The 19,565-nt window shown below is 40.0% G+C and overlaps 1 protein-coding gene across 1 annotated transcript in view; it reads left to right on the top strand.

Annotated features, from left to right (window-relative positions):
• Nucleotides 1-3,270: 3,270 nt before the first annotated feature.
• Nucleotides 3,271-19,565, top strand: part of LOC106807548 (CCR4-NOT transcription complex subunit 1-like) — a gene marked incomplete at its 5' end in the record, with an annotated part of 68,250 nt that continues 51,955 nt past the window's right edge. The window contains 15 exon segments of the mRNA XM_014809913.1: nucleotides 3,271-3,378; nucleotides 9,795-9,893; nucleotides 11,271-11,451; nucleotides 11,892-12,038; nucleotides 12,235-12,347; nucleotides 13,119-13,275; nucleotides 13,847-13,980; nucleotides 14,700-14,888; nucleotides 15,270-15,379; nucleotides 15,574-15,703; nucleotides 16,905-17,012; nucleotides 17,545-17,664; nucleotides 17,866-17,988; nucleotides 18,347-18,498; nucleotides 18,826-18,976. Of these exon segments, the coding sequence (XP_014665399.1) occupies nucleotides 3,271-3,378; nucleotides 9,795-9,893; nucleotides 11,271-11,451; nucleotides 11,892-12,038; nucleotides 12,235-12,347; nucleotides 13,119-13,275; nucleotides 13,847-13,980; nucleotides 14,700-14,888; nucleotides 15,270-15,379; nucleotides 15,574-15,703; nucleotides 16,905-17,012; nucleotides 17,545-17,664; nucleotides 17,866-17,988; nucleotides 18,347-18,498; nucleotides 18,826-18,976 (2,022 nt within the window).

Genomic DNA, 19,565 nt, shown 5'->3' with positions numbered 1-19,565 from the left:
TCTCCAGATGGGTCCTACCTCCACCATACCTGATACCATGGCCATCAATGTGTCAGCTTCCTCGTGGTTGTTTGGGTCAAACCCGATGCTGACGTGATGATTAACTTAGGAGAGTTTACGTTATATTCCAGTGTTGCCTCAGCAAGGTATATGGTTATATCAGCTTTCGTCTATTCGTGAAATAGGAAGCGGCCCATTGGTATATGTTTGATGTTTGTATCATCTGCAATCTGGTATTGAACAGGGTCCTTGCCTTGTCGTAGTTTCTGCTTAAATGAGTCTGCCTTGTATGTGTCCAACACCAGGATAATCACGTCGGATCCTGCTGTCATGTTCATAAGGTGGTCGTTGAAATGATGACCGAGATATTTGACTGTGGTGATTGTCTCTGGTTTCTTTGTCATCTTCTGGACGAGTACCATTCCATCCACAACAACAATTTTCGTAGATGGTGATGTAGATGGCGTTCCTGTATCAGCAATATCATTAGCCTGTTCTGATGCTTCTGCTGCTTGTACATCAGCATGAGTTTCTGTGGTTTTACCAAAGTTGTCAAGGCTATGGATAAGCTTTGACTTGTCAGTACATGGTAGGATCGAACCGTCGAGTGCAAACAGTGCTCTGGGGGTAAGAGTGAACTCGTAGTTCCCAATCGCATGCTTCTGATCGATGTCACGGCTTGATCTGGCTAGTACCATCAACCGACCGTACAGATCTTTTGTTTCTTTCAGATCTACCGACTGGTCACGGATCTTTACCGTTTGCTTCTTGTTTCCTGACATGTACAGCCTGTTGTTCTGCTTCTTGACTGGTGCCCAGAGGCTGACATCTCCATTCATGCGTTCTGCAACGTAATCCACATACAGCTTCTGCCCAGTGTCGTCGATATTCAGGATCTGTGAGACACTCTCTTGTGAGACATATGTATGTGTGATGAAGTTGTAGAGCTGGTCACCTTCAGCAGCAAAGGGATTGCCGTGACTCAGTATGGCAGCCTTTATGCGATCAACGTTGTCATGCGCTTTCCTCACAGCACTTGGTTGAACATGATGATGCTCTTGTGGCTTGTCTACAGCAAGATTGAATTGGCCATTGAATTCAGCTGAAAGACGTGACATCTCAGGAGTGGCCAAGAAGAACCGTTGACGAGCGTTGGCATTATTGGGAATGTCAATTAATCCAGAATGTATCTTTATCATCCTGTTGAGTTGTTCACATGCGTGATCTGCTCCAATCGAGACAAATGGAATCGTACTCTTGGTCACAGATAAGTTTCCGTATTGAAGTTCACGCCAGGTTGCATGGCTTGTCCTCAACTCATGCATGTCTGCGATGTAACGTGGCCAGAGGCGCTTGTATTTTATTCGATCCATGGCGAAGAATAACTTGCTTAAAAATCCAAAAAACCTGGACGATTTGATATTATTATCCTGACATTAATTGCTTGCTATGGGCTATGTATGAGTCACGAGTGTATGTTTACATCGAACAATATAGGAATATATAGGAAGTATAATGCAGCAATTTAACCATAAAAAGTGAACAGAATTACTTGCATTTTGTGAAAAAGTGGAAATATTTTGTTTCGTTTTATTATTTACTGTGACGTAATCACTTTAAACTGTCTACGTCACGAATTTCGAGCACCAGCAAGTAGTATATTTTTGTGTTATTTGTACAAAATCAAATGTATGAAAATACAATTAGCGTTTCTGTTAACTTTTCATGCTTATATACCTTCTTTATACTCCCTAATTTGCCGGTGCATTCGATGTAACCAAACGCTCGACACAACAACAACCGCCATTAATTCGAAATTCTTGTGTGGCGCCCAGACGCAGCTAGCCGATATAGCAAACATCTGCGGTAAACGAGGCATTGGCAAAATTATTGTGGCAGCCATGGAAATTCCTTGTAAACTTAAGCGGGAGTTTCTCATATAATCTTCTTTCTGCTTTTTTCTCTTTCGTTTTCTTTCTGATGCACTGGTCTGCCCACCATTGTTTATCGTTTAGTTGATCTAGCCTCTTATCTTTCCTGAAGGGGATGTCACAAACATTTTTGTTGGCAGAAATTAAATAAAACACAAATAACATTTCGCAGTTTTAATAATAATTTTTCAAACATAATACACATGAACATATATTATTTATTTTTCCTATATTGTATACTCTATATAGCTAACACAAATCAAAACAGAAACTGTTTGGGCATTACTTTGTGCACCATACACAAATCACGATGACATCGACCACAGCAACCAGTACAGCAACAGAGAGACGCCAGTACTATGTAAATAGTGTTAGACAACACTAATTCAAATGGTCAAGATTTTTGCAAATTTAACCAACGTAAAAACATTTTTATCAGGTGAGAGTTTGAGGATATATTTAGTAACGTTAGTACTAAATTTTGATGTAAAAAAATTACAAAAATAAGGTTTCAACTATATTTTTAAAAATAATTTCTGGAGATTCGTGACGTAGACACTTTAATGTGTAGATTAATTTTACCCTAACTACAGCTCTAAGTGTAAGTAATATAAGGATATATATACCAATGTAGGGTTATTTTTATTCTTTTTTTACATTCATTACTTTTTTAAGTTGTTTCATTCATAAATGTTTGATATTTAATTCTTTCATTGAACATAATATGTTCTGTGGAAATCGCTTCTGCTATTTTTATCACATTAAAACATACTTATATCCATTTTGTGTGTGGAATGAATTAGTAGTTTATCCAATGAAATATGTGCTTTATTAATGAAGTTTGAAATTTGTTATTTTAAAATTGTAGTGTTTTTTCATAATCAGTTACTGATATTATATATTGTAGTTGAGTATATAAGTGTGTCGGCTTTCTAAAACAGGGGTAGAAATTCACTTTTGAACACGGGAGTCCAACGGACTCCCTACCCTCAAAAAGAGGGAGTTCGCAGCAAAATGAGGGAGTCCGCAGTCTGAAGTTCAAAATTAAAGATATTAACAATAACGCATGTGCTTATTTTGAAGATTCATGCGGTTACACGCCTGCCAAATTTTCTTTGGACTTTTACTGAAAAAATACGGTAATTCCGCGAGGTTGTGCTCTGGAACGAACTAGTTAGAATGGCAGAATTTTCAGGGAGTCACATGGACTCCTGCATAATTATGTCAAATCAGGGAGTCCGACATTAAATCGGGGAGTATTTGACTCCGGACTCTCGTTAATTTCGCACCCTGCTAAAATATTTATTAATTGTCGAATTTCATCTTCTTCTTGTTGTAGATTGTTGCACAACACGGACAAGAGGCAGAAAGACATCTGCTGCGCTGTCTCTTTTCCTACGTTGAGGTTAATGGTGATGGTAAAAACACTGGAAAGGACTTTAATCAGGTGAGTGGGAATCACCTAGGAATCACAGATTTATACCAGGCTTAGAATGACGCTGAGTCAGTGTTTCATCTCGTTGCATAATCACTGTAATTCAGGTAAATGCTTGTTGGCACGTAAGCTATAACATGAGATATATATCAAGAGTAGATAATAACACAAGAGTGAGACAACCGATTCCCGCATTTTTAACCGATTTTTCTCATCAAAATTTGCCACCAATAAAGAAGCGATCCCGCATTTTTAACCGATTTTTCTCATCAAAATTTGCCACCAATAAAGAAGCAAGTGTATACGTTCCTCAGCTTATTATGACCACTAATCACTCACCTTCATGGTACTGATATTCGTTTACATATATTTGCTAGCGTATTGCTGTAAATCGTAATCTTGCACGAGCTCAATTCGCACGATTTACCGCTGTTGTTGTGACCTGTTTAGCCATTATTTAGAAGCTATCGGGGCGCTAATATTTAGCAACGGACGGTTTCCAAATCATTCGTGCCCCGATAGGGTTGAGAGACAATCTAAATTTCGAATTTTGATCTCGTGAAGAACCTGCGAGACGCGCTCAGTTATTGTGATCGCAACACAAGAAATTGACATACTACAATCTTACATACAGTAATACATACAATAATCAACAATATTCTCTGTTAAGTAAGTTGCAGGTAAGTATCACTTACGGAGCGGCAGGTATCAAGTAGAATTAAGACCGCTATTCCGGGGCACGCATGATTTGAAACCGTTGCCGTTGCTACAAGATATTGGCGCACGCGATTAGCTTGTCAGGTTCACTATGTCAATGAAATTAAGTTTCCGTTTCCAGTAATTACTGGTAGATTAGGCAAATCTATGACATTTTTGGATAAGGTTTATACTATGAAGGATTCCGAAATAACACAATGTTTTACATTTGCGGAGATACGGATGGCCGCCATTTTGGATTTTCAAAATGGCGCCCATAAAATACATATTTAGCGTATTTTCTGCTCTAATACCCTAAAAAACTTTTTTAAATATGGTTATTCCTATGTTTTCAGGACCAAGGAATCGCAAACTGAAAGCTATCGAATAGTGTATGGAGAACAGTAATACAAAAATCAAAGATTTTAACATCAAATCTGTCTTAATTCCCGAATAAGTGCCAATAGATGAAATCACATGTTGCTTACAGGACAGTGTTACATAACCGTCAAGACATGTGTCAATCCTCTCATTCATCTTAGACAGGCATCAAAACTATATAGGCATAGTAAACGAAGCATAACATACACTGGGCAGTGCTGTAAACATACCACCATGATTTACAGAATATGCCATTTTAAGAGTTCATCTTCAGCTGTCCTCGCCTGTCATAGCCGACAATACAGTCCCGCATTCGTTTTCACAGTCCGTTCCACACAAGCAAGGTCGGTGCAAGTTTAATTGTCATTCTCTTCTACATGAGCTCCTCTGGGTTGAGCAATTAGCTTTTAGCTATATTGACTGTCGGTGCTGGTAGAACTTGGGTGTAGTGATGAGGTAGTATGGTGATTGTTCGCTCCCTGATCGGCTAGCATGTTGTGTGGTGTCGAACAGCTGTTGCGCACATGACGGTTGCCTGTCACCCAAGACTGCTACTCTGTATTGGCACACGTTTCGCATATGCTCTCAAGTGGGCACCAGTATGTTGGAGGCAACTTGTTTACTTTTCCTGTCCGGATGTTCTGCCAAACGATTGCCAATATGAGGCTGATCTTAGGGATACTTATGCGAATCTGAATACTTTTGCGGCAGTACGTCTAAGCATTACAAAGCTGGCCAATTATGTTTGTCACGTCCTGTCATTAGATCGTCGTCCTCGTCTAGTAGTTTATTAGTGCTTTGACTGTGTTCCTTTCAGCTTGGATGTAGTGCTGATAACGCATTTCGTTTTTACCTTACTCCTGAGATCGACCGGACCATGTGTCTGCCCAGTGAATGCGTGAATGACGATCAGTATACGCTGTTGTTCTTGGTCTCTTCTAGCCGCTCCTGCCAGATGGGTGCCTACCTCCACGCATACCTTGATATACGCCATGGCATTCAATGCTGTCAGGCTTCCTCGTGGTTGTTTGCGTTCAAACATGTGCATGCTTCTGTGTTGCTTCTAGTATGCATCGCGATGCTGTATCGTGATGATTAACTTATGGAGAGTTTACGTTATATTCCAAGATGTGCCTCCAGCAAGGTTAGATGGTATATCAGCTTTCGTTCTATTCGCTGAAATAGGAAGCGGCCCATTGCGTATATGTTTGATGGTTGTATCTATCTGCAATCTGGTATTGCACAGGGTCCTTTGCTTTGTCGTTAGTTTCTGCTTTAAATGAAGTCTGCTCTGCCTGTTCTGTGTCTCAACACCCCAGGATATCACGTCGAGTTCCTGCTGTCGATGCTTCATAGGTGGTCGTTGAAATGATGACAGAGATATTTTGACTGTTGGTTGGATATGTCTCTGGTTTCTTTGTCATACTTCGTGGACGAGTACCATTCCGACACACAAAACAATTTTCGGTAGGAGTGGTGGATGAGATGTGCCGTTCCTGTATCAGCAATTATCAGTTAGGCCTGTTTGATCCGGCTTCTGCTGCTTCTGTACATCAGCACTGAGTTTCTGTTGGGTTTTACCAAAGTTGTCAAGCGCGTATGGATATAGCTTTGACTTGTTCAGTTAAGTCGTAGGATCGAACCGGTCGAGTGCGCAAACCAGTGCTGGGGCTGGTAGAGTGACCTGCTGTGAGTCCCAATCGCATGCTTCTGATCGATGTTCACGGCATTTGATCTGCGCCAGTACATCACCGACGGTACAGATCTTTTGTTCTTTTAGATCTAGCCGACTGGTCATCGGGATCTTTACCGTTTGCTGTCTTGGTCTTCCGTGATCATGTACACGCCTGTTTGTTCTGCTTCTTGGACGGTGCCAGAGGACTGACATCTCCATTTCATCCCAGCTGCGTTCTGCCCAACGTAATTCCACATACGATGCTTTGCCCAGTGTCGCGCGTATCAGATCTGTGGGGGGGGGGGAGACACTCTCTTGTGAGACATATGTATTGTGCTGGATAGAGTTGTTAGAGGCTGGTCCACCTTCAGCGCAAGAGGGATGCTCGTGGTATCAGTATGGCAGCCTTTCATGCGATCAACGTTATCATGCGCTGTTCCTCACAGCATCTTGGTTGAACATGATGATCATGCTTCTCTGGCTGGGTCTGTCTAAGCAGCAAGATTGAGATTGGCCATTAACTTTAGGCTGAAAAGACGTTGACATCTCAGGAGTGGCCAAAGAAGTGCAACCGTTGCGCCGAGCGGTTGGCATTATTGGAGAATGTCAATTATATCCAGCGAATTGTATCTTTTATCATCGTCTGTTGATGTCGGCAGATGCGTGATCTGCTCCAAATCAGCAGGACAAAATGGAATCGATACTCTTGGTCACAATAAGTTTCCGCTATTGACAGTTCAGCGGCCAGGTTGCATGGCTTGTCCTGCATCATGCATGTCTGCGATTGTATACGTGGCCAGTCGGCGCTATGTATTTCTATGTCGATCCATGGCCGAAGAATAACTTGCTTAAGTGCTCCCCAGCTTGAAGCCGTGGAGACGCATGATGGAATTCCTTGGGGAATGCCTCATCAAAGGTGCAGATGGGTTCAAATCCGGTGGATCTAGGTTCATCAAAAAGTTTGAACATGCATTGAGGGATTTCTGCGCTTCTCACATTTGCAGCTGTTGATGGTTGTAGTAGAGTCGTCTTGGGTCACTTCGTAACAACGCATTCCTGGATTTGAGGCTTTCTGATCGACTGCTGATTTTGGCGTTCAAGCTTCCTTGGACCTTATCTGCTGGTTCACGCAAATGGCTTTAAAGCGTTGGGGCTTCTCTGTGAAGGAACTGTTCCGCAGGACAAGTTTATTATAGAGCCATACTAGAGATGTGGTATGTGTGACACGAGAGTTCTCTTGCTAGTGCAGCGGCGACTTGAGTGCATGCTTGTTCTGGTTGTGCGAGCCGTATATCGTCAGGCCTCAATCCACCCATCATCTATTTCTGTGAGTTCTATGGAACGTTTCCAGATCGTCTCGCAGCGCAGCCATCGACCAGCATGTAGCTGACCCAGTCTCGGGCAACTGCCCCCTTTACAGAGTCAAGTCTTGAATCCAGTAACTGGCACTACGCTTCTCGTAGCAGTGCTCATGTCGATACGAAATCACTGTTCGGGTATTCGTTCACGCGAACGACCAACGTCATTGCAGATTCGGATGCCTGTGCAGAATGAGCAGTCAAGCATGGTAGGCCACTTCATGTTGCAACTTCTGCAGCAGCTATGAATCAAGTCCTTGCACGATGTTCCGCCACGGCGAGACCCGCAGTGAACGGGTTTAATATATGCTATATCGTACTAATGGTTTTTGTTTGTTTATTGACAATATTTCTAAAAACATACAAGTGTTTACAGTTAGAATGTCGTGGTTATGTCACCAATAGATTCCTTGTCCACTGAAAAGCATAGGATTTAGCATATTTAAAAGTTTTAGGGTGATTAGAGGCAGAAAATACGGCTAAATATCGTATTTATGGCGGCCATTTCTAGAAACAAGAAATGGCGCATACCGAGTTCTCCGCGAAATGTGAATTGTTTTTCGGATTCCTCATGCTACTGACCTTTCCAAGAAATGTATACGGTTTGCTAATCTACATAATTTCTGAACAAAAAAAATAGTGAACCTGACTAGGCTCTCTAATAGATGTCTAGAACAGCTCGGTAACAAGTCGCCATTTTTAGCGCGGTTAAATTTATCGAATTTCAGCTCGTGGCATAGATTACGATTTACCATCAATACGCTTTACGCAAGATATATGTAAAACGGAATATCAGTTACCTTGAAGCGTGAGTGATTATTGGTCATAAGATAAGCTGAGGAACGTATTACACTGTGCTCGTTAATTGGTGGCAAATTTTGATGAGAAAAAACGGTTAAAAATGCGGGAATCGGTTGTCTCACTCTTGTGTTATTATCTACTCTTGATATATATGTTAGTGGTACTCCAGTTTAAAACACGTTTTCTGCTAAACACAAAGTGGCTCAAGAAAACAATTAAAACGCACCAATGTAAGTCAGCTTGTGGCAACATTTTGGCATTGTTTTTACTCGTATTTTCTTACAGATTACTGATCAAAAATCAGCAAAATGATTAGAAATTAAACATGGACAGTCTATACTATGGCCTCTCTATATAACGTCTTATTATGCATATATGTATATATAATGCATTGATTCGAACGTGACATGTAGATTTTGTATGAGTGGTAAATTACCTATTTGCGACTCAGGAGTGTTGTTTATAGTAAAACAGCAGTTAGTGTGCACCAATGTTGTGCAGTAGAATGTAGGTAAATAAACAGATCAATTATTATGTTACATATGTGCTGTAATGAATGGTAAGTATCAATTTTTATCAATTTTTCCTAGATGTCACTGTGGTTACTTAGTATCAAGAGCTAATAAACACCTAGAGTGTACAACGGAAAAACGGGAAAACAGTGCTATTTCACGGCAATATTATTCTACTTTGTCTGCGAGTCTAGAATAATTTTATGGTATTGCATTAAGCAGAATTCTTTGCTCTCTAAAACAAGACTAACCGCTTGTCAATACAATACTCCTAGGCTGAGATATTGGCTCGTAAACTTCCCCTCCCACAGGCTTTACGGCGCCTCGCATCCACAATATTCACTATCCTTCTCGCCTTCTGCGGGTCTGGCTATCGTTTTTCGTCGCCGCTTGGAGCGCTGATAATTGATGTCACATGCCCAAAGTTGGTACTCTTACTATACCTTATAGTAACTGTGCTGCGTTGTAGAGACTTAATTTAGAAAACATTAATAAACATTAATAATAATAATAATTAGTTAACATAGGTGCTAGGAAAGATAATGGGAGATAGGGGCATAGGCGATGTCCACAAAAGTCACCGATGATAACCGAAACGCCGTTCATTCATAAAGTTATCGCGGAAAAAACCGAACTCACGAAGCGACTTTCCTAACCCGCGAAAGGCGAGAAGGGTAGTGAATATTGTGGATGCGAGGCGCTGTGAGGCCTGTGGGAGGGGAAGTTTACGAGCAATATCTCAGCCTAGGAGTATCGTATTGACAAGCGGTTGGTCTTGTTTTAGAGAGCAAAGAATTCTGCTTAATGCAATACCATAAAATTATTCTAGACTCGCAGGCAAAATAGATTAACATTGCCGTGAAATAGCACTATTTTCCCGTTTTTTCGTTGTACACTCTAGGTATTTATTAGCTCTTGTTAGTATGTGTATGCAAGGTAGCATAAATAGATTGAAAGTCTAAAAATATAGCTTTCCTGAAATTTTTATGGTTGTGTTTTCTTCAGGTACAGTATCTAATCCATGAGTGCGCATCGCTGATATCCAAGCCAAATTTTTTGACCAATTTGTGCTTTGCTGTTGATAACCCACTACAACATCAAAAAGTGAGTATTTTGTTATATATATATTTACTATGATTTAACTCAATACAGGTTCGTATAACAGGTTGTTTCTTGTACAAAACTACTATGTTTAAAGTAATTGTTACGAGAGTTTTCCAGTGTTTTCCCCACTGTTCATGATACTTACCGTTCTTGCTTGAGTAACAGCAATTGTCTAGAGTAACGATAAAATTTCTTAGAACATTCGTATTCACCATAATATGCACGATTACAAGTACAACTTTTGTTTACTGATTTCGTTTCTGTTACCATCTCTCGGACTTTCTCGCGGTGAGCGCGAGACATCGACCCGGGTGCAGTATAAAATAGTCGCACCGCGGCAGTTTTGGTCCGAGTGTAAACGCAGAGGTTCAGACTAGCGTACGGGGAGTGTAATACTGATGCTCGGTAAAGAAACTGATCGCCAAGGCTCATTCGGAACCCTTTCCAACTCACATAGCTCTGCTTTGACCAAAAACGTCTTCTCTTCTTCTCTGAACTCCAAAGTACACGCCCTACTGCTTCCATGGTTGTTTGATTTACATGCACACACAAATACATGCTCCTTTGTTTTAATTATGTGCACTTGTTTTGAAGGCGCTATTTGTGATTTCGTGAGTCGGACTCGGCATACGATAAAATTTATTGCTGTTATGATGTGGTCAAATCCATTTTTCTGTGCTATAACTGCATAAAATCTTAGTGTTTTTAATGTGGGTGTAATCAGTGATATTTCCACTGTCAGGTGAGACTATATTCAGCTATATTCTTTTTCTTTCTTATATAGTTTTTCTGGGTAAAAATCTCGTAATAATCAGTTTAAACCAAACATGTAAATGCTGACATGCATAACCAAATTGTGTATCTGCATAAGGCAGAAAACCAAGTTTTAACCTAGGCTTTAAAAACCCCGATGGAGGTCTCAAATAACTAAAATTTCTTCTGAATTAGAATTGTCTACCCTAATATTAAACTTCATGACAGTTAGTAAATATTCGTGAGAGCTACCAAATTGTGTATCTGCATAAGGCAGAAAACCAAGTTTTAACCTAGGCTTTAAAAACCCCGATGGAGGTCTCAAATAACTAAAATTTCTTCTGAATTAGAATTGTCTACCCTAATATTAAACTTCATGACAGTTAGTAAATATTCGTGAGAGCTACCAAATTGTGTATCTGCATAAGGCAGAAAACCAAGTTTTAACCTAGGCTTTAAAAACCCCGATGGAGGTCTCAAATAACTAAAATTTCTTCTGAATTAGAATTGTCTACCCTAATATTAAACTTCATGACAGTTAGTAAATATTCGTGAGAGCTACCAAATCTATGAGTATCCATTTGAATTGAAAACGTTAATTATTATAAGAACGTTTCCTTGCAGTCACTGAAGCCATCGCCGCAGCTCTTCTATTATCTGAGCAAGACACTAAGCCTATCGCGTGTTCAAGAGGTAGCCTTCGGCTTGGGACTGCTCAATTCAACTAACCCGGAAACGCGAAACCACGCTCTACAATACGTCAAACAGAAGTTACCGGATCTTTTGAGGTCATTTGTCAATTCAGGTATTGCATTACATAGATTTGTCATTTTTCATTTGTTTTTCTATTTCTCTGGATGATCTCTGGATCTCTATCGTCTGGGTAATCACAAGTGCAGTGCAGATTAGATGAAGATACAGGGATTTTTTAATCTATTATCTAATGATGGTTGTTGCTTATGCTATGACGTAGACGGACTTCACACGTTTTGGCAAAACTCACGGAATACTAAAAATCGGAACTAACAGAATTGCTCACAGACTACCAGATTACTGAATGTAGTAAACCGTATGATTACCAAACAAAGAAGCTTAACTTTGCATGCTGAATAAATGTGAATTAAATATAATAATAAATATATATATAAATGAAAATATATAAATATAATTTCACTTTCTTGAAGGTGGAAATATTCAGTATTACGTATTAAGAAATTTATATTAAGGATCGTGTATTCATTTCAGATTCTAGTAACAACCAAGAATCAGGTCTGAATGATACTTCGATTGAGGTGCTGCACCTGATCCTCGAAAATTTAATCCACGGATCGAAGGACCATTTTGGAATAGGATTGGACCAGATTGAAGCATTTCTCCTCAGTCTTCGGAAAGGTGGACTAGATTTGATTTGTTACTGATCATCTTTATCGCTCTTGGAGCCAGTGTTTAAAAATAAGTTTATAGCATGCGTTTGCGCGTGAGAACTAGGTAAATTAAGTTGCATTTGCAAGAAGGAGGATTCACGAGTGATTTTTTATGCACTTTTTGTCTTCGTGTAAAAAAACACCTATCCTATTATTTTCTACAGATTTCCCCAAGGACAGGGTGCCAGTGGTACTTGCGCCATTGTTGTACCCTGACAGTTTAGACGTGCAAGTGGACAAGATTCTGGCTGAGAGCGGAAGCATGTCAAAAACGCTGGTGAGCAACTCGTGTAGTAAATAATATGATAACTGCGATGAGCAAGAATAATTTAGGACTACATAGTTACACTATGAAGTACATAGGTTTATAGATGCATGGATAGTTATATAATCAGTACTGCAATAATGGTAGGCCCTGGAAGTACATCTATTCTCCTTAAATTTGAAATGTGTTGGTCATTAAAAAAACCTATTCCCAGATAGTTTATTGGTACAAGCTGCTAGAATGCATATTTTGTACATGCAGTTCATTGAACATGGTGAAGGTGAATCCTCGTCGTAGATATTTCCTCTGTATTTATTCAGTTTAAAACAGGTAACGTACATACCTGTGTTGTAGGTAGGGTAACATCCCATTTCGCCTACTCCCATTTCGCCTACTTCCCATTTCGCCTACTTCCCATTTCGCCTACTTCCCATTTCGCCTACTCCCATTTCATCTACTCTCAGAATTGGCAATAGTGATATTTCGTCGTAGTATTGATATTACAACAAATACCAGTAGAAATTGGTGTGGATGCCACTCTGTCTAGTCTAAATATGTATGCTAATCCAAACCATATATTACATTTATAAATGATTATTTAGTGGACAAACTGATGGTAGACAAAATTGAAATAAGGTGGATTTTTAGTGTAGCCGAATTGGGAGTAGGCGAAATGGGTGTAGGCCAACTGGGAGTTTTGCTATAGATGAAATGGGAATTTTGCCGTAGGCGAAATTCGAGTAGGCCAACCGGGCGTAAACCGTGTTGTACTCTGTATTTCAGATGGATGGAAACCTAGCAGATTTAATACATGAAGTCGGCTACAATTTCACAGCCAACATCGAAGAATGTCGTGCGAGTCTGCTTCAGTTTGGAATACACGATGTGACGCCAGCGTCGGTCGCGCGTGTGCTTGCCATGATGGCTCGCACTCACTCTGGTACTCACCCGTAGGCCTCTGAGCCATTTACATTAGAATGCGCAGCTGGTAACTCGTGGCGTTGAAAGTGGTTATGTCACCGTAAATAGTAAAAGTAAAAAAAATCATGTCCACTTTTTCACAAAATGTAAGTGATCCTGTTTACTTTTTATGTGTAAATTGCTGCATTATACTTCTTATTTTGCTATTCCGTTCGATGTGAACAAACACTCATGACTAATAGATAGCAAATAGCAAGCATTTAATGTCGTGATCAATATATATCGAATCGTCCAGATTTTTTCGGATTTTTAACTAGTTGAAAAACAATTTTATCAGGTAAGAATTTGAAGATACATTTAGAATTGAAACAAACATTTTACAAATAAACACCATAGAAAATTCGTGACGTATTCAGTAACTTTCACCTCGAATAGTTTCGAGTGTGTACTATTGCGCGTGGCACTTGATCGTCGCGTGCGTGTAAGCAGTGATCGACGTGCTTCCACTGAGGCTTTGTTGCTTTCTGCATGCGTGTAAGCACTGATCGACGTGCTTCTACTGAGGCTCTGTTGCTTTCTGCTTGCGTCAGGTCTAGAGGATCCGGTGCCGGTGCAGCCAGTAACGTCATCCGCTGGCATCTGGAGCGACACGAAGGAGAAGCATGAGGGCGCGCTGATGACAACATGGAACGTCGATGTGTTTGTGCAAGTCGTGCAGGAAATCGTACGTCAAGTCGTTCTTGTAGATCAGGGGTTGTTAACCTGTGGTCCATGGACCGTTTTGGGTCCGTGGATGGGCTTTAGGGGGTGCATGAACCAGGCACATGCAAAATTTTGTATTTATTTGCTTATGCGCATTTTTCTGGGGAGGGGACCGTAGCTTTCACCGGATTCTCAAAGGGGTCCATGACTCAAATAAGGTTAAGAGCCACTGGTCTAGAGTGTGTGTGTGTGTGTGTGTGTGTTCGGTAGAATCGAAGGATTGCCAATAGCGCAGGGGTGCTAGGATTGATTCATTCGGAATGCTGCATAGCAAATTTACAAATTATTAAATTCTATTATGGACACAGATGTATAATTCTTTATATATACTTATTTTATAACGATAATCTAAATTTAATTTGGTTGTTGTTATGTACACCGGTATGTGATTATTTACGTAATCTATATAATTTTTATTCCATGTTTTTTATTGTTTATTTTTTGTTAGTACTGATTAATTTTAGGTATGGCGAATGTAGCTTCACAGAATGGATAAACGGTTGGGATTCACAATTGTATTTAGAGCAAAATTGGTCTTTGAACAAAAAAGACAGTAGATAGCTATATGCAGAAGCCAATAATCGCATTTAATCCATAGAAGTAATTAAATATTCTTATCTTAATCTTATCGTTTTCATTGTCATCGACGAGTATAGATCGTTATTGTTCCTGCATCTCTAGAATCCTCACATGAACTGGCGGGAGGTTGTGTTTGAGCTAGATCATCCTGGCTTCACCATCAAGGACAAGCAGGGCTTCAAGATCATCATCCAGGCGATATTCCGTGGTCTAAGGGAGATGGCTTTTCCAATAGAACTGCTCTATCGCAAGTGGAAGAACACTGAAGGACAGCATTCCTGGTTCCAACAGGTGAGTGAGTTGTCGTGACATTGCGATGACAGTGTGAGTGTACTATACAAGTGGATGTCAGAGGAATAGTACTAATACCATGGTTTAGGGGTGTGATCTAATCTGTCTATTTGATCAACTTTGTCTCTTTCCGTCTTTGATATAGTCCATTGATTCGATATAGTCCCTTGGACTTTGAAGACTAATCTTTATTAGGTTATATGTTATCTTTCTGTGTGTGTATCGCGATACGTATCGTATCATGACCTACGTATGGAGATACGTGTTGTGTCGTGAGCCTAGTTTATCGTTACACCTCTACCATGGTTATTGCCTTAATACAATGTTTACGGATCGTATAATGCCAGTAAAACGTGTTAATCGTATGTAATTGTTTGACAGGCACTAAAGAACTCTGATGTGTTCTGCTTTGCTGACTATCCATGCCGTTGTGTTGCCATCGACATTCTGAAGGCCCCACCAGATGAAGACAACAGAGATATCGCTACTTGGTAAATAACAAAATCGCAAGTAAACGACAGGAGCAGAAGTTTATTGTAGAATACAAATTATGACAGTCAGCGTAACACCGTGTAACGGAGCATTTTAAGTAGACGTGTTCTGGATTGATGAGCCATGTTTTGCACGAGTCGTGCACGTTTTTGTGTACGTTTGTTTTTTGTGCTAATTACCTCTGTATTTGTAGGAAATCACTGGAGATGGTTGAGACACTGCTGTTCCTGTCTGATCTGTACTATGCTCATACACAAGAGCTGTTTAAGTTTCCGGTACAGCACTGTCCAGACGTTCTCGTCCTTGCTCTTCTGCAGATCAGTGTAAGTAACTGCTGTCTCTGATACAATACAGCAGGGGTCATTAATGATAGTTTCAATTTTTTCGGGACAAGCATATCTGCTGTCGAAAGAGTGCGAGTAACTATGTTTGTTTTGGTGGAAAATAATTTTTTTTCCATCTATTCACTCGGTGTTTTGCTGTTATGCTGTCTAACCTTCCTATTGGCATACCTTGCTGAATGGTAGCACATGACCCTGTGGGTATAAATGGCTCTTGTGCACCTTGCTAATGATTTTTGCAGGATATCCTAGAGCTCCTACAGAAAAGTAGTTTGGCCTCTCTTTGTTTCTGAAAGCAAAGTTGCAGTTTTTTTCTAAATTTTAACACCTGAAATACATTATATGATTTTTGTTAATTAGCTCACCTTGACATAGTCAAGATGAGCTATTGCCATGGGGCGTCGTCCATCGTACGTCTGTCCGTCCGTCCGTCAACATTCGGCTACGGTCAACGATAACAACGATTTCAAATTGCATACAGTTGTTACTCCTATGGGAGAGATGTGAACGTCCTATTTTGGGGCACGCCAGTTGACCTACTTTCGAGCCACGCCAACTTTTTGGCAAAAATAAAAATGGCCATCTAGATTCATTCGATTTTGTTAAATTTACCTACCTACCTACCTACTTACCTAATCATACCTACGTGTAATATTGTGTTTTAGATTCTTCATTACAGAAATTTGACTGGAATATTTTATTGCTTTTTTTGCGCGATAATCGAAAACCAAAATGGCGAGCATTTAGGCGTAGCGCCATCTCTCGCCCAGATTTCAGACTTCCAGATCTGAAACATTTATTTTCGCATCAAAATTAACCCTGAAACAAAACAGTGAAATTTCTATTAGCATAAAACAGGGAATAAGGACATTTGATCACAATTCGGTCTGTCGTAAATGAAACACTTGCCAAATTTTAAATATCATCTCCCTCTTCTATCACACCCATGGTGAGCTATAGTGTCATTGACACATTCATTTTTATTATGATGTTTAATAATCACGGTAGCAAACTTGGTGGGCTATAGTGGTAGCCTTGTATGGATTGGTTTATTCTCCCTCACTCATTTCTGGATGTAGCTGACCCCAGTCAAGTTGAGCTATCCTTTATTCCAATATTACTTGAACTGTTGTAGTGTTCATTCTATTCTGCTGTTGAAATTGCGCATCTTTAATGTACCCAGCCACCAATCAACCACCTACGGCGGGAGCTCATCACTAGCCTGATGACAATCTTCCTCGGAAATCATGCCAATTCAGCTATCATCCTACACTACGCATGGCACTGTCAGGTAATGAATGTCCAGTTGTGATTGCTCATGTTTAATTATACTTTGCTCATACCTTCATCGTTGAAGTTTTATAGATATTCTCAAGTTAACCTTGCCCCAGACAACGTTGTTTCGTTATAATGTTGCTACAGTTCCGACAAAGTTGTTTTATGACTCGACCAATTTGTTATAACGTCATCGTCACACAAATCAGTGTTTATGGCCGCTGTGTGTCGTGTCTTAGAATAGGGCACGATACAGCAATGATATAACCTATCAATAAAACGTGATTGATTCGATTCCTTCCTCAATAAACGTTTACTCCTCATTGGAGCAATACCCGTGCAAAAGCTTGAGTGTATCCTTAACTTAGCAAAGGAATACACTTTATGCTAGGTTAGAGCGACTATAATTTAAATTTAATTTTTATATATAAACTGCTATTGTGAACATGAAGTAGAAGCTTTTTCTAGAAGTTTTCTGGCTCTTCAACTAATACAAGGCTTGGTTGAATAAATTGTTTGGTTTTTTATTGTTTCATGTGTTGTTACAGGGACAGTCCACCACCATCAGGACGTTGATCATGCGTGCGATGGCAGACTGGTACATGCCGTACTGGTACGGCGACCAGTCACGACTTTCACGGATACTTGACGTGGCTCAAGATCTCAAGGTAATGCTTGACGACTCTCTTCACCTCACAGATTTAACATGTACGCCATAGTACTGGATTTGCTCGTGAGCAACGATTTGTTTATCAATCGTTTGTACGATGTCTCTTTAATCGAGACCATACATTATGTATATTCTTTTATGAACGTATTGAAGCTGTGAGTATTCTTGGTAGAGTCTGACGAGTGCGTGTTTGTTTCAGGCACTGTCGATGCTGCTGAATGCTACCCCGTTTGCATTTGTGATCGATCTAGCATGTCTTGCCTCCCGACGGGAGTATCTGAAGCTGGACAAGTGGCTGACGGACAAGATTCGTGAACATCAGGTAATTTGTGAACACCAGTCAATGCGTGAACACCCGGTAATTAGTGAACACCAGTCAATGCGTGAACACCAAGTAATTCGTGAACACCAGTCAATGCGTGAACACCAGGTAATTAGTGAACACCAGTTGCATGGAGTCGCCGGGGCAACTACAATAGGGTATACACATGCAGAGAAACGCCTCCTAGTTGCGATCCATGTGGCGAACAATGCAGTGATAAAATATGCCTCTTTGTTCTTTACTATTACCCTTGACAAAGAGACGAGAGCTTTGTTATAGTATTAGTAGTGTTATAGTATTAGTGACGTAGAACTGAAAGAGTATTAAATCACATTGTGTACTTGCGTGCGCTACACAGGAACCCTTCATTGAGGCGTGCGTAGCTTTCCTGAAACGCCGCTGCCCATCGATCTTGGGCGGTCCGATGAAAGAGGATGCATTACCTAAGAGTGCTCAGCTTCCACCCGAGACGCTCGGAACCATGCTCGCTTGTCTACAGGCATGCGCAGGGTAAGGGTTTTCCCTATTCGCGAACCTGCATATTTAATGTACATGGTCTAGTTGAAAAAGATTTTAGTAAAAAAAGTTTTTTTAAGGAAAATTTTGCATGTCTACAGGTATTTGCAGAATATGATGTGTAACCTGATTAGCAGAACATGCAATAAATATAGTTTGTTCACACGCAATTTCTTTGAACCTTTTACGGAAGGTTTATTACCAGAAATCTTTGGTCCATTCAATACTGTCATAAGTTCAGGAGTTAATAAAGACAAATTTGTCTTTATTAACTCCTGATAAGTTGTAAGGTGGTGGTTTGATTAATATTTTGCGATTTAGCAACGTCAGTCAGGAGTTGTCGGAGGCGATTCTCACGATGGTGGCCAACTGTAACATGCTGCTGAATAAGCCACGACAACCACCACCTGGTGTCATCAAAAGTTCTAGAGGACTGGAGCCGGCATACAATCCAACAGCCATTGGGAGTGGAGTAAGTTCCCCTAAGAATGCTATCAATTCAAGTTATTCACACATGTCACAGGTTGTATAGAATGTATAGAAACGTAACTGTTACGCAATATTTCACAGCCACCTTTGTTTTTAGCATCTTATTAGAGAACAGTGGCAATCACTTGTAGAAAAATAAATAGATGATAAAAATGTGTAATTGCTAAATGGTGATAATAGGTCCATTTCCAAAGTTTCTATTTGCTAAAATTCACCATAAAATTCCCCATTAATGGTATGTTTTAGCGTTAGCAGGGTTCGTAGCGGGTCTTCCAAAGTCTTATAAGTACTTATTTTGCCAAAAATAAAATAAGGACCTTTATTAGTACTTATTTTTGGTGAATTCTTAGAAAAGTACTTAATAGTCCTTATTTTTCGACTTACTGTTCTCGACTTAGAGTAAGAATTGTTGTATATATAATACGGAATAATTAAATCTGCTGTGCAATTGTGTATATAAATATTATTAGTGTACTTTAATAGTCGGTAAAAAAGTCTTATTTTGGCCTCCAGAACGGGTCTTATAAGTCCTTATTTCAACATTATGTGTCCTTATTATGTGTCTTACTAAG

Source organism: Priapulus caudatus, unplaced genomic scaffold (assembly GCF_000485595.1).
Source record: "Priapulus caudatus unplaced genomic scaffold, Priapulus_caudatus-5.0.1 Scaffold222, whole genome shotgun sequence".
Lineage (NCBI taxonomy): Eukaryota > Metazoa > Priapulida > Priapulimorpha > Priapulimorphida > Priapulidae > Priapulus > Priapulus caudatus.
Note: the sequence above shows the minus strand (reverse complement) of the source record. Positions and strands in the feature narration are given on the sequence as shown.